At 36.7% G+C, this 16,671-nt stretch overlaps 1 protein-coding gene across 2 annotated transcripts in view; it reads left to right on the top strand.

Moving 5' to 3' along the window:
• The window catches only part of bmp7.2.L (bone morphogenetic protein 7, gene 2 L homeolog), a 51,443-nt gene extending 37,976 nt beyond the window's left edge, over positions 1-13,467 (top strand). The window contains 4 exon segments of one of the 2 annotated variants that reach the window (NM_001086465.1): positions 6,709-7,027; positions 11,864-12,825; positions 12,827-12,835; positions 12,838-13,467. In NM_001086465.1, coding sequence (NP_001079934.1) covers positions 11,876-12,825; positions 12,827-12,835; positions 12,838-13,156 — 1,278 coding nt within the window. In that variant the 5' untranslated portion in view covers positions 6,709-7,027; positions 11,864-11,875 and the 3' untranslated portion in view covers positions 13,157-13,467. 2 annotated transcript variants of the gene reach the window in all.
• The last annotated feature ends 3,204 nt before the right edge of the window (positions 13,468-16,671 follow it).

The following is a 16,671-nucleotide window of genomic DNA, read 5'->3' as shown; positions in this document are numbered from 1 at the left end:
ATATAAACAGACTATTTAAAAAATGCTTGAAAACTAGACAATTATTTATATAGTGAATAAAGTAGGATATTATAAGTTACCGAGGTGTTTCATGACCATATAAAAACATGAGGCCGAAGGACATGGTAACTTCTAATATCCTCATATTTTGCAACAGGGGGTACTTTATTTATTATAATACACAAGTTTCAGTGAGTCATGTGACAGAAATCACATCGTTATAACTGAAGACATCAGTACTTACCATTTATAAGGATATAATTTACAAGATATTTGTGGCTTTTGTGTATTATAAAGGGTTATGGGTTTCAGTAATGAGCAAGTGTAAATTCCTGGATTTCTTTTTTCTGGTGCAGGAGTGGAGTTTGTTGTCCAGAAACCCTCTATCCAAAGTGTTCTGAAATACAGGAATGTTCTTTCCATAGATTTCTATTTAGTCACAAAAAATCCATGGCTTTTGTTATTTTTTAATTAAAAAACAGAAATTGAAGTTACTCCATATTTGGTCCTTGGGAAGTAAATAAATAGATTTGCAGTATACACCCCCCCAACTCCCTAAACCCTGTGTGTGACAGTTTTGTTATCCAGGAGTTCATTATGTAGGGGAATTATCTGGTAAGTGGGCTGTCACTTTCTATTGCCAGCAGATTGAGCTCTTGTTGCAGGTGCTGCTTGTGTGTAAGAGTATGCATGTGGGCAGCCCATTGGAATTGCAACTCGTACCATTTACTTGAGCAACATTCATAAAGCAGGTATGGTTACAGGGAGTACAAGTTGCAGAGGGATGTGTTATAGAGGCTTCCTTGCACTGCTGTGGCTCATGGGTAGATGCCATTGCATTTGTGTATAGTGATCCAAAAGCCACGATTCTGTGTCCTATGAAAGTCCAGAACTTTTGAATAACTCTTTGTAAATGAACTGGTTTCCTTTATAAGTTTCCCCCCCCCCTACACACACACACACTTGTCTCAATACAATATTATAGTTGAGGTTAATCAAATAGATCAATAAGCACTTTGCAAGTGAACATATTACGTGTCCAAAAATGTTTAAAATGCACCAATCCAAACAACTTTATGCAGAGATTGTTATTATTATATACGTTTGTCTGTCAGCTCTGAAGGAATAATAAGTATACAATGTGGGCTTTAACCCAAAGTTTCACTCATCCTAATAGTTATGTATCCATATGACAAGGTATTTGCAGGCCCATGGACAGCTTGTTTTGGACAAATAGTGTGCCCTGACTCCTTGAAAACATTTGATCAACTGAAAATGCTCTTTCCAGAGACAATCAGGGTCATGTCAGGCTGCTTGGAGAAATTGGATCAGGTCTCTGGCGTCTGTTTGGCTTTGGTGCTGTAAAAGTTATTGATCTTTTGTATCTTATGCCCAGCCTTGTTATCTTCTTCTAATGTATCAAATCACCTCTCATTCTGTTCCCTCTCCAGGTTATTTATGTGTTGCAAGCCAATTGACTCTGAATTAAGTTGTAATACAGGAATTTGCCTAGTTGTGCTATGAAATAACTGCATTATGAGTTGCCTTTCTTTTTTATTAAACATTCAAAGATGCTTTTGTAACAAATCAAGCTAACGATACATAACTAGTAATGTAAACTTTAAAAATGAGAGCCGTAGCCATATCTCCATTGCCATTATGATAACTCCATGACACAGGTAAGCAGGTCTGTATTGAAAGGTAGGGTGGACTTGCTGATCTTGGTATCAATGCACAGCACCTCTGTGATAGCAGTGTAGTATGATAACAGATACAGATATTAGTAGCATTAGTATTTGCAAATCCAAACACGGCAGAATACATGTGTATGATCAGCAAACAGTATAAAGCATAAAGTTTGGCTTGATACACAGAATTTAGTTTTTAATAATATCTGTTTCCCACCCACATTGTTCTACCTTCTCGTCGATTTCATTTTTTCTCTCTCCTATTTTTCTACACCATCCACCCTCATGTCCTTTATTCACCCCTTTCCCTGATTGCTTTCATAGTCTTGTGCAATAATACAATAAGAACAGACCCAAGGTCAATTTCAGTCTTTTTTTTTTAAAGGAAAAAAATACAGAACAATGTGTTTATCATCGATCAGCAGGCAGGTATAAATCCTTTTTGTTTTGTCTGCACATTCTGTTCCACCGTGTGCACATTTTTTTTTTGCCATAGTCCCTGATAAAATATTAATACGGGGAAAAAAAGAAATGAAAATATGAGGAGAGCAAGCTAACCTGAAGTACAGAGGGATGAAATAATAAAAGGAACAAACAAGTCAGAATCATAAAGGGGTGAAGGTCGGCTACTTAAACAAAAGTGTCTCCAGGTCAAATGTTATGCAGTCTAATTAACATAAATGTTTAAAAATCCAAACTACCGGCTGGGGCTTAGTCTGACATACTGCCTATACATTATCATAAATAATAAGAATATAATAATAGAGTATAATAGCCTTTTGCTATTAATTTCATGTAGCAAATATATTTGAGGGAAATCATCAAGCATCTTATTGTATTTACTATTCTTGTTGACCATGTATTTCCACATGATGCCATGTTAAAAAAGAATTTATAAGCAAATGAGACTTTACCATAGCTGACTGTTATAGATTAGCTATTTTTTAGTTTACTCTGCTGATCAAATTTGGAACATAATCATTTGTGCCACCTCAAAGCTGACACTGACATGTTTCTATGAAAAAACTGAGAGAGAGGTTTCTCTAATGACCTGCATCAATTTGGCACCAGCATTGCCAAAATCTGAACACCATCCAAAGGTGACAACTTCATTCTAGGAAGAGCAGCATCCTGTCTGTCCCTTTAGCGTTCTTTTGTTAATATTCAGAGGAATGCTTTAATATTGGGAAGCCAGTTTTAAGCACAAATGGCCCAGAGTCCCAGGAGGGAGCTTATACTGGTTACCTGTTGTCACTTGCCAATTTATTGCTCTTTGGAGTGGTAATTGGTAGAGAAGGTAACTCATTTAGCATTTTTATCAGTGGGCAAACATTCCATATGGGAGAATATATATTTTATCTCTGTGTTATACGTAATTTAACTTTAAACATTTTAAAATTTGTTTTAATCAAGTTGCAGCCTGTTCTATCTCAATGTGTTATCCTTATTGCTTTGACAAGTCAGAATAAGAGGATTGAGTACTGCTGTAAAAAAAAAATTAAAGGATAGCCTGCTATATTGATGCTGCACGGTTACGAGAAAGAGTGAAGTCTATTTTCACGGGGGTCACTAAACACTGTTTTCCAGCAATGACCACTTTCTGCCAATCATAAAGCTGTGTAGCATTTCTTGAGAACCTTTGTTGATCGAGGGTATATACTTGGGTGTCGCTGGGTGGAGACTATGCTTACCTTTCCCATAACTGCCACTCCCTTGTTTTTGTTTATAAAAGTGAAAATGAGCTCTAATGTTTTTCCCATACACCCGGTTAAGTGCCATTTGTTTAGTCTGTAGTTGGAACAAGAACAGATAGATTTGAATCAATTATCCACCTAAACAAAAGTAAACAACTGCAATTTACTTGGCTATATGTAGTGAGATATATATATATATATATATACATATCTAATATATATATATATATATATATATATATATATATATATATATATATATATATATATATATATATATATATATATATATAGTCTGTGACAAACGACCGCACTCTGAAGACTGGACTTAGTTCTCTCTTGGTGGGTGCAGGGTCCAAAAAGATTCATATAACGATTTGTCAGCAAGGATCCGCACACCAAAGTTTTCATTTAACCAAAGTGTTTTATTTCGTACATCGCTCCGACGTTTCGGCCCACATTAGGGCCTTTCTCAAGGATCATCCTTTATATATATATATATATACAGCACAAAGATAAAATAAACCCTCTAGAAGTTTCCTGTGAAAACTGTAAATTTTTTCTGTTCTGGCAACTTTAAATTGGTTAACTTGCATGACAAACTGGTGCCTCATGTGGCCCTTCTCTCCTTCTTTGCACCCCTTATCTCTGATATACCATAAATGATGCTCCCACTCAGTGGCATAATTTGTAACTACTAAGCCACATGGCAAATTGTTTTTCAGGCCCTCAAAATGTCATGAGTTTGTCCTGTTTTAATATATTTTACTACATTTATTGAAATTGTATTTGAATTAGGGCCTCATGGGGCCCCCTAGACCTCCTGGGCCCCCTGCAGCTGCAGGGTCTGCTTCCTTCCTCTGTAGTTTACACCCCTGATCCTACTGTTTTAAGTTCTTCTATAGGTATAGAGTATCAGAAGTTAGGCTCACTGGTAAAATAGGGTTCATTTACCTCAATATTAAAAGATAAACCCATACTCCTGTGCTGTTATAGAACAGATACATTGTTTAGATCCGTCCAGCTTTAGCTATGGTGTATAGTCCCACTGCAACTCCCATCCTACTCTGAAAGCCTTTAGGTGTCACTACTGCTTTCTAGCCATTAGGATAACTGTGTAAGCAGATATATCTATTTTTAATTATCATGCTGAGAAAATGAAAGCACAAAGAATGCTCTAAAACTGATAAAGACACTAGAAACATTTCCATTGTACCATGCGTTTACAATGTATCCTTCCAAGCAGTAGCTGTGTGACTCCACAGAAGTTAATGGCATTTCCTTCTGCTTTCCAGCTGCTGTTGGTGTATTGATCTTTTCTATGGTAAAAATATGTTTTGTTCATAATAGAGTTTTTAGATTTACTCTGTAACCCTTGTTTTCAGTTATAAGACCTCTGTTCATTATACATTATTGTAAAGCTACAGTATGCTTAACTTGCTGGAGCTGAATAAAAAGCTAAATAACTCAAAAACCTTATAACAATAAAAAAATGAAAACCAAATGCAAATTGTCTCAGAATATCACTCTCCACATCATACTAAAAGCTGTTTCAAACCCCTTTAAATAAATACATGATGATTCTGATAATAATAATAATAATGATAATAAAATGATCTAATGGTGTTTAGGTCAGTGACTACCAGTTTTCAATGTTCCAGAATGTTCAGAATTAGGGATGTAGCGAACGTCGGAAAAAAAGTTCGCGAACATATTCGCGAACTTGCGCAAAAATGCGAGCGGTTCGCGAACCCCATAGACTTCAATGGGAAGGCGAACTTTAACATCTAGAAAAGACATTTCTGGCCAGAAAAATGATTTTAAAGTTGTTTAAAGGGTGCAACGACCTGGACAGTGGCATGCCAGAGGGGGATCAAGGGCAAAAATGTATCTGAAAAATCTGCCTGTTATTGCAGCAGTCAGCAGATGAGATCAGAAGCAGGACAGCTGCCCACTGCAGCTACATACAGAGCACTGCAGTAGAAGGTAGATTACTAGCCAGCAAAGCTACCTAAGCTAAAATGTCCCTCAAACCCCTGCAGACTTCTGTCCCTCCAATAACAGAGCAGTATCAAAACGATTACTAGCCAGCAAACTTTCAACTGTCCCTGAAATCACTAACAGGCAGCAGCTCTCTCCCTACACTATCTCTTCAGCACACACAGGCAGAGTGAAAAAACGCTGCAGGGCTTCGGTTTTTATAGGGAAGGGGAGTGGTCCAGGGGAGAGCTTCCTGATTGGCTGCCATGTACCTGCTGGTCTGGGGTGAGAGGGCAAAAAAAGCGCCAACAATGGCGAACCCAAAATGGCGAACGTCGCGCGACGTTCGCGAACTTCCGGCGAGCGCGAACACCCGATGTTCGCGCGAACAAGTTCGCCGGCGAACAGTTCGCGACATCTCTATTCAGAATGACAGAATCCTACAAATAGAACTATGTAGATACTAGGAGTTAGAGTTTATAGGCATTTTCATATGCTAAAATATACTGCAGTTATGGTCCAGTCATGATTTGATTTCTTGCAGTGAATCAACATTACAGATATTGGTAGATAAAATAACTCCCGACATATGGATACTTTCATCATTGGAGGATGAAAATGCAGGGTGCAAATACCAGTGATCCTGTGTGCATTCATAATTAGTGATGGGCAAATCGGTGTTTCTTCAAAACGGTGAAAAATTTGCGAAACACATTGAAGTCAATGGGTGTCAAATAATTTTGGCACACGTCAATTTTGACGCAATCGACAATTTTTATACGCGTGACTATTTAGTCCAAATGCATTAAAGCCAATGGGCGGATTTTTTGTCAGTGAATAGTCGCCGCAGTTTCACGAATTAATTTGCAAATTAGTGTCTGGCGAATGTATTCACCCATCGCTATTCATAATCCTTATATTATTTGTATAATATATATAATATTTATTTTGTCTTTCAAAATATTTATACTATGGTGCCTACTTTTCTAAAAGTAAAATGCTTGCTTTATAATAGGAACTGCTGTTACCACATTCTTCTACATAACAAAGAATGCTGCTACCCAAAACACCAACTTATTGTCCTTGTTGTGCATATTGCAGGACACACCCTGCGGGAGTACAGGAGAGGGGCTAAAGATCTATTCAGATGAGTACAAACCTGTATGGGTCACTCCTTCACACCTCTTATTCTATTTTAACAAATATGGCCCAGCCAATAGAATAAGCCCTCACATTCATCCCGGCCTGGACATACACACAACATTCATTTGCACTTTTAAAAAGCCTTGTTCTAGCAGATCATTTATAGGTGTTTATTCCTGTCACCACTCAGTAGACACTGGCATCGAAGAGAGACGATTATCCTGGAGCAACTGGTTTGCTGCAAATGGAAAGGAGCTTCCATTCTTCTTGGAAAGAAGACTTGAATTTTTAAACCTTCCTCATATTCCATGCCTGCAAAAGACATAGCCATGCTATATTAACTTCATTTTAAAAGGATTCCTTCTAAAAAAAAAATATTCAACCTCGAGTGCTTTGTAAACTCTAGGGGATCTGGATGAACATGAATCAAATGTTTCTGTTTGGATTTACCGGCATTGAAGATATCAAGGATTATCCGTATAATTATCTTTAGTTTTCATCATCCCCCTGCGCTCAGAAAATGTAAGTATTCATTATCTTCATTGTTTAGAAATCTAAACTGTATTTGTTCTCATTTCTGCTCTAATATTATGATTGGATTTGTTTGCATTTCATTTTATATACAAATACAATTAGTGCAAACAATCGATAAATATTATATGTGATATTTGTTTTTCAGCTTTAAAAAACACACATTTTACTAATACATTATTTAGGGTTTAAATTAACTTAAAGAATGCTATACAGGTTTTTTTTTTTAGTGAACTCCTGCCCCTTAAATATTAAAATAGGTAACATTATCCACTCAAATTTTGTTTATATGTATTAAACATTTTCACTGATTATTAAGTTATTTGTAAACATAATAGTTTTGAAGGTAATATCCGTCTATCCTTTTCTATTCTCTGCACTTCTGGTTTTGACTTATAAAGCAATGATTAGAACTCCTATGAAGGAAGGTTCACGGCATTGTGGCAATTGGAGTGTTTACTCTGTGGAGGTTTATGGCAAAGGGAAATACTTTGAGTATTTTTACTCTTTTGTTTTTTAATTTTTAAGGCAGGGGTACACATGGAAAAGAAGATATGCATGGGGAAGGGGTGTTGTAAGGGAGGTTTGAGTAGATTTTGAGACCTTTATTAGGGGGCTGGAATTACCTATGTAATGCCATGTCTGTCTGTGCAGAATTAACACATCTCCCAGTATAAATGTACAGTATTAGGTAGATGAGAAAATTGTCTCCTGTTTTTACATAGATAAAAAAGACTTATGCTGATGCCTAATCCCCAGTGCTAGTAAATAATGTTATAACTAGCAATCTGGTGAGCGTCTGTAATATTTTAGAATACAGACACACTGAAACTGTATCAATGTTTATATCTAACTTTTTTTTTTTTTACTTTTGCATGTATTTTTATCTATTTTTTGCATGTTTATAACATATGGGTGTGGCTATGGAAGGTATTTTACTATACAGTATGGTTGTGCTTCCTGCTCAGGGTTTCACCCCAAGTACTTTGGAGCATTTGAAGAGTTCCAAAGGCAAGCTCTGTATTAGTCAGCTCAGACTGCAGGACAACTCAATCATGTTAATGCCAGTTAGCTGCAAGGGAAACAGATAAGGAGATTGCTGATAGCACTCATTTAATAATAATAGCTGGTAACAATCATTTAATAACATAGCTTTTAAACTGTACAAGTGCAGCTGCTCTTATAAACTAATCAGTATTGATCAGTCTGCTACCAGTATCAATTTGAAAGCAAAGATCTTATTGGTTGCTACAGTATTGGCCCCAATAACTCAGGGTAAAGTCCAACGAGCAACCAGCTTTGCTTTAGAAATGCCCGATCCTTCCAAATGTCAGAGGTACCCATATGATATACATATGTATACAATAAATACAGGTTATATACTGAAAGTTGTAATTCATTTATTGATACTGGACATAAATATTGATGTAGTAAACCCTCAAAATAAATGAATATAAAATTGCAAAGTGCACTTCAGAGCACTTTTGCATTTTACATTTTTTGAGTTGCTCTTCTTAGAACTGTCCAAATTCCAGAACCCACCACCACACCCTAGCCTCTCAAGCACAAGCTGACCCGGTGCACAGTTGTAAGGGATCGGCAAACCTAATTGTAGTAAGCGTAATAGAAGAAAAACCGGCACTCAGAGCTCAATGCATGCGGGCAAAGCCCTGCGTGTTTATTACAACGTAACGTTTCGGGGGCGGGCCCCTTCGTCTGATGAAGGGGCCCGCCCCCGAAACGTTACGTTGTAATAAACACACAGGGCTTTGCCCGCATGCATTGAGCTCTGAGTGCCGGTTTTTCTTCTATTATTCTTCTTAGAACTGACCAGAGAAACATCAGATGCCGCTTCTCTGCTCCCCAGCATAATAAACTGAGCAGAGTAACACCACCAGAGTTTCCCTTCCTCTGTAACCCATTTATACTAACAATACTACTAAACAATTGGCGCTGTTGTTTCAAATTCATTATAGTAGCAGTGTAAAAAAAATACAAATATCTGGTAAACTAGAAAGAAAAAAAATACATTGCTAAGGAAAACCCTCTGAGCTATTTTGCATTTATTTGTTTTGAGGGTTTACACTTCTATGAATGCAGCTTGTAAAATCCTGGAATTTTGAAGAGAAATATGTACCCCTTATTATGCAAAAGAGGTGGTAAAAGTCATGCTGTTTTTTAACCTTAACATGTTCAGCATTAGTAAATTGTGATGTGGAGGATTTCTGGCAACTTTGGGCCCAGTTAACTAAGCAGCCCACAAGCAGTAGAACCGGTCCAGTCCATGACCAATAGGTTAAAATCATTTTTCAAAAGCACACACTGATATATATAATTGAAATTCAGTGTGTGAGACTGGTTCAGCATCACTCATAATTCAAACATTCACTTCTCTGTGCCATGAGCACTTGCTATGAAAGCAAAGCCAAAATAGAGCATAAAATAAACATCTAAGAAGAATGCCTGCCCGTGAGTCCTTTGTCTCCCCCTGGCCACGTTGACAGTCCTCCTCTTTACAAGATCACTTGAAGTTTATGGCGGCTGCTGATTCTCTAGGAAGCATTCACAAGCTGTTTTATAAGTGAGTTGAAATAGTGGTGCCTTCTATTCTTTTATATCCAGCTAGTTGGCTGACCTTCTGTTTTGAGACATCATCTGGATAACAGTCTTCTCCTGCATGAAAGTTTAGTGGCTCTGTTTGGAAATGGATGCAATGCCAGCCCTTTCTGAGATGCATTACATTATATGGCATGCTTTTTGTTCCCACAGAGCACCTTTTATGGCTCTTTTTCAATGCCTCGCATAATGTGGCCTTTGCAGCCAGGTGGTGCTTCCTTTAACATGAGTAACTGTATCCTGTATTGTCAAAGAGCACATTGAACTTGTCAAATACTCTAGGAATATACATCTTTTGTTTTGAAATTAAATTTACAGCTTAGCATTAGAGTAATGTAGACGCTTTCATTCCTTAATTTAATTATATAGTAAAATTAATTTAAAGGAAGCAGGTTGCTGTATGTTTGGGAAACAAAATACAAATGAAAAGCGCCTTTAATCTCCAATTTGACTTGCCGGATTACAGGATTATGCAAATGAGATGGAAATACAAGGACATATATTACAACTCAATGCAAATGAGATGAATGAAATGCAATATTGAAGTATGTAGCTGTTGAATTCACGAGCATCCCCGGCCTCCTGATTACGTGCTAGATGGCGTCTCTGCCTGGGAACGGCAGAACAGATGTTGATGATTTCTGCCTGGTTATAAAAGTAGTATAGTGGGGGTGACATCAGGTTTGCAAGTTCAAGGCAACAGATGCTTGGTAATAAAATGCACGAGCACAAAACACATTGGGTGCTGAAAAATGCTCTTTAGCAATGTGCACAATTTTAGTTTCCCAAGAGCGATTCCATTGTTCAGAGGACTGTTAGAGGGAGCACTACTTTGGTACATAGCAGCGCCCAATGTACATTTGAATTAAACAAATCCAATCAATTTGAGAACCTAGGCATTCAGCAGGATTTCAAATATGCTAAACAGTCAGAAATAGTTCCCAAATGTGTTCTACCAAAAAAGTAAAACTTACTCCACTAATATATATCTTATATAAACAAAGGTTTGTACTAATGTTCTCAGTAGTATGATTAGAACTGCCAAAAAGTTATGAACCCAGCTGCAGCTACTAAATGTTTAGATAAAATATTTGACTCTCAAAATCTGCAAAGAATATACTTCTGTCTGTCTTTCTCTCTTGTACCTGTGGAAGAAGTGGGGGCATGCAAATTAAACAATATATTTGAATAATATGTGTCTAATGTATTCCCTCTATTACATAGGTATATGTAATTTTCTTATGTAAATATAACTATAAGCCTGCAGAGATGGTTCTCGGTTTATCCAAGTAATCTCCATTAATTTCAAAGACTGCCCTTTCCCGGGTTCCTTTTAGAATGAATACAATGAGGAATAGACAAGAGCTAATATTTGCACCTGATCTTGTGTATATCTCTTTTTAGGCTAAAATCTGCTGTGCTAGACCATCTAAATGTTGCTGTTGTTCAAGTGCAAATATTGGGTTCTATAAATCATTATTAGATCCACTGCTTACACCATGAATTCTCACTGTATTATCATACATCTCATAATATCATATTTAACATAAAGGATATAGTCATAAAAGTATATTAGTGCCACTTTGTGTTATGATGCTACAGCAACTGGATTAGTGTTTCTAGCAATGTACATTTTATTTGGCTTGTCCATTTTGGAGCACAAACATAGCACTTTTCCATGAACAGATCATTCATGATGAAGGTTAAAAAACTGTCCTCAAGGTTATTTGGCCATTGAGCCTGAAAGTGGCTCAAACTTATGGTTAAATAAGAGGTCAATATAATAACAACACAAGAATGAAATCCTAGGAGCCTAAAACAAATTTGTGTAACTCCATATTATTTGTAATAGTCATATCCTAGATATGACTATTTTAGCACAGTACCAAGAATGACTGTGTTCCCATTTTATTATTTTTGGTAAAAGTTGTTTTTAACGGTTACTTCCTGCACCAAAATAAGTGAATTAAAGTCCATTCTATGTCTAAATATCCAATAATGTTAAAATGCACAAGTATAAATACATTTACAGTATAGCATTTACATGAATGAGGCTATAAAGCTATGGGTTATTCTAATACATCTTACTGTATGGATCATGTATATTTACTGTTATAATATATATCCTTATTAAAATACTCTTAATATACACTGAATTGCATATGGTCAATAAACCTTATTTTGAGTTGCCTTTTTCATTTTCTTTTGCAGATCTTTGACAAAATGAATGCTTTGACAGTAAAGAGAAGATTGCCTGTGCTGCTTTTTCTTTTTCACATTTCACTGAGTTCCATCTCGTCAAATACAATATTGGAGAATGATTTCCACTCTAGTTTTGTCCAGAGAAGACTAAAAGGCCACGAACGCAGAGAGATTCAAAAAGAGATCTTGACTATTTTAGGTTTGCAACACAGACCAAGGCCATATTTACCGGAGAAAAAGAAGTCTGCACCATTATTCATGATGGATTTATACAATGCAGTAAATATTGAAGAGATGCATGCTGAAGATGTTTCCTACAGCAATAAGCCGATCTCCCTAAATGAAGCTTTTTCACTGGCCACTGACCAAGAGAATGGCTTTCTTGCACATGCCGACACAGTCATGAGTTTTGCTAATTTAGTTGACAATGACAACGAATTGCATAAAAACTCCTATCGCCAAAAATTCAAGTTTGATCTAACTGATATCCCACTTGGAGATGAACTGACAGCCGCTGAATTTCGAATTTATAAAGATTATGTACAAAATAACGAGACATACCAGGTCACCATCTACCAGGTGCTTAAGAAGCAAGCCGACAAAGATCCTTATCTTTTCCAGGTAGACTCAAGAACCATCTGGGGCACAGAAAAGGGATGGCTGACGTTTGATATTACTGCAACTGGTAATCACTGGGTGATGAACCCACATTACAACCTTGGATTGCAGTTATCAGTAGAGAGTATGGATATGCAAAATGTTAATCCCAGGCTTGTGGGCCTTGTTGGAAAGAATGGTCCTCAAGACAAACAGCCATTTATGGTGGCATTCTTTAAAACCTCAGATATCCATCTCCGCAGTGTTCGATCTACTAGCAACAAGCACTGGAATCAGGAAAGAGCCAAGACCTACAAGGAGCAAGATAATTTACCTCCAGCAAATATTACTGATGGCATCATGCCCCCTGGAAAACGTCGTTTTTTAAAGCAAGCTTGCAAGAAACATGAACTGTTTGTAAGTTTCCGCGATCTTGGTTGGCAAGACTGGATCATTGCACCTGAAGGATATGCTGCCTACTATTGTGATGGAGAATGTGCTTTCCCACTTAACTCTTTCATGAATGCCACAAACCATGCCATTGTACAAACGTTGGTACATTTCATTAACCCAGAGACTGTCCCTAAGCCATGCTGTGCACCAACTCAGCTCAATGGTATTTCTGTTTTATACTTTGATGACAGTGCCAATGTTATATTAAAGAAATATAAAAATATGGTGGTTCAAGCCTGTGGTTGCCATTGACAATAGCAGTTATTCTGTTTTTAACAGTCATTTTAATGGTATTGTCCTTATGTTTATTTTAAAGTTTTTAAACAGTAGAGATACTTGACCACCACACTTAAAAAATGCATTGTACACCTTAACGGATGAAAAGATTTTGTTTTTGCTATGATTTTCATGCAGTTAGGAAAATGTTATATGTTCATTATTTCTGTAATGTATTGGCATGTTATTGTATCCAAGAAGAACAATGACTGATGCAATCAAAATATGGCTCTTCAACAGAAAATGTACAACTGCAATGGGCAAATAATTAAACAATTTTAAGACACTATTCTGCTTTTCTTGTAGGGGGAACTGTTACCTAAAGACCTAAATGTATCATAATTGTTTCAGTATTTTTGCTTTATCAGACTTTTTTATTTTGTGTGTAATTCACCACCTCCATGTGATTCATCCTTACAGCACTGCAGCTTGTACCTTGCTATCAAATCTTTCCCATACACTATTTCCTTAGAGAAATGCTGTCTCACTGCTTTCCATCTTAGTGTAACCTACCCCCCCCATATTATTTCTTATCGTACAGGTATGGGACCTGTTATCCAGAATTCTTGGGACCCGGGGCTTTTCCGATAACTATCTTTCTGTAATTTTGATTTTCATACCTTAAGTCTAATACAAAATCAAAGACATTAAATAAACCCAATTCTGATAAGAATTAATTACAGTATATATTAGTTTGGATCAAGTGCAAGGTACTTTTTTATTGGATTATTTGGATAAAATTGAGAGGCATCCTTTGTGTCATGCACCTTATGTGCTCCTCCCTCAGGGCAATACTTTCTCCGAGTAGCACTTTTACCAATAGTAATTTCCAGGAACCTATGTTACCCATATAGTCTTCTCAATGTAAACTGCACTTCATTTCAACCTTCCATCTACACTTTAAACTCCACAACATCTTCACCCAGTGTATAATTGCCATTTTTCAGTGTTATTTTCTCCAGCCCCTCTTCCATCAATGTAATAATCCCTGTGCTTTTTGTGTGACTAATACAATTCTAATATCTAAACCAATGGTACCCACAAGGCAATGAAAGTAGATCTTCAACAATAACTATTTCATACCCAGCAATTACCTTTCAGCAAGGCCACCTTTCCACGATTTTTTGTGAAAACTTTCGAAATGCTCTGTTTTTTCATGAAAAGGTTCAGATTGTTAGATTTTTCGTGAAAACGTCAGAATTTCACAATTTTTTTGTGAAAACGTCGGAATTTCACTAATGGTTCGTGAAAATGTCAGAATTTCACAAATTTTTTGTGAACTTTCCGCATTCACGATTTTTCGCGAGAGATTCGCCCATCATTAACCATAATATCATAGACAAGGTGTACAGATAATAGAAACTTTCAACAAATGGACATGTCTACTTTTTCTGATAATCCCTGGTTCCTCTACAACCACTATACAGTATAAAGATAAAGATGCAAATAATGTATACACAGGGCAGGCAATCATTGGAGCCCCATGAGCAAGGGCAATTATGTGGACAATTGCATTCTGAGAATAAAGACACCTAAATGATCATTAAAGAGGAAAGTTGATTAAAAGCAAGACTTCAATCCAGTTCATTATACCATAAATGACACAAAACTTCTCTGCTATGTTATATATGTGTTTTACTTTTCCATATTTTAACAGATTGTATTATGTGATAATATGTTTAATGAATAGGTTGAAACAGAAAAGGAAACTAATTAAATCTAATTAGGAAACCCCATTAATGTGGTGTCAAAATGTTATAGTATGGGAGCAGATCAAATTCCCTGGTATAGTGGATTATCAATCATTATAACGTAGCCCTGCTTTTCCCATAATTTTTAGCTTTCTCGATTCTTTAGAAACCTAAATTAATTTACAATTTTCCTGAAAATACACACACTTACATTATATTAACATGGTCATCTAAGAAGTCTACTAATGGTGCTTTGCTGTATTTAGTCAGGTTTTTAGCATCATGATGATAGGGATGAGGATAAAAGTACTCTTCTAAACACGTGTAATTTAATCTTCTATTCTTGAGCCATTTCAGAGATATTATCATCTTTATACTGCTATTCTGGTTGCCAAAGAGCGTTATCTTGTGAAGTACTTGCAAATATACAAAAAGTCTGGCTGGCAGGAGGATGAGTCTGATCGATTAATAAATTTATCAGGGGATTTCTGCATAAGAAAGTGCAACCATGATTAAGCATTAATATGCTCATTTGGTCCCTCGTCTGAATGGAGGATCAAGTACGCAGCTTTTTTTCTAATAAAAGCAAAACCGATATATATGTGAATGAAAATTAATTTTTTCACAAGTAAAGTATTTTTACAATCACATTTTTTAATTCATAAGATTGATTTATGTTTGTGCCATTTTAGCTAATATTCTGTAACATGACTGAGCATGAAACCAAGTAGCTTGTAAATTAACCACTAACAATAAAATTATCATCACACTTGGGGGCACATTTACTAATGGTCGAATATCGAGGGTTAATTAACCCTCGATATTCGACCCTCGAAGTTAAATCCTTCGACTTCGAATATCGAAGTCAAAGGATTTAGCGCTATCCGTTGGAACGATTCGAAGGATTTTAATCCATCGATCGAACAAAATTCCTTCGATCAGAAATTGGCTAGAAAGCCTATGGAGACCTTCCCCATAGGCTAACATTGATGCTTGGTAGGTTTTAGGTGGCGAAGTAGGGGGTCGAAGTTTTTTTTAAACAGACAGTACTTCAACTATCGAATGGTCGAATAGTCGAACGATTTTTAGTTAGATTCAAAGTTGTAGTCGAAATGTGCCCCTAAGTCTTTATATAGAGTTGACAGTCCAGTGTCTGCCATATGAGACAACCCACAGATACCCAAGAAGAATTATGCCCAGCAGCCATTTCTTAGTTAAATGGGACTTTCCCCATACATATACTTGTTGGTAGGTACTTTCAGATTGTTAAAAATCAACTGCTATCATATAACTAAACAAGAAGATTGGGACATGGCATCTCAATGCATTGCATCCACTTTATATAAATCCTGCAAGGATTTATGGATGGTTGGTTGGACACCTATGTAAATAATCCCCATCCGCTACCTACTGGTAATTTATAATTCCTGCAAATATAAATATCTATATCCAACATCTCTGTGGCCTTCCTCTCCAGTAGACAAACAAAATCAAATACTAGCTTACATACTGCAATTTGCATTTGCTTACACACCCATGGTGATGTGCTGCGCATGGGGGAACCAGGCCTGTGCAGGAAAGCTAGAGTGATCTCCTTCAGGTGATAGGAACTAGGGGCAGCGAGGGAGAAGAGGTAAATGCATAACCTTTGTGCCCTAGGCACTTGCCTCTTCGTCCTACCTCTAGTTTAGCCCCTGATTTTGCCTTATTTATACGTTTTTCCACACTATACCTAACAGCTGGGCTAGCCCAAACATTGTTGTTTAGTTGCTTTAACAGTCACTTCTAGCCTTGAGATTG

Source organism: Xenopus laevis, chromosome 3L, assembly GCF_017654675.1.
Source record: "Xenopus laevis strain J_2021 chromosome 3L, Xenopus_laevis_v10.1, whole genome shotgun sequence".
In the NCBI taxonomy this organism is placed as follows: Eukaryota; Metazoa; Chordata; class Amphibia; order Anura; family Pipidae; genus Xenopus; species Xenopus laevis.
The sequence above is the reverse complement of the archived record's forward strand: the minus strand, read 5'-3'. Positions and strand labels throughout refer to the sequence as shown.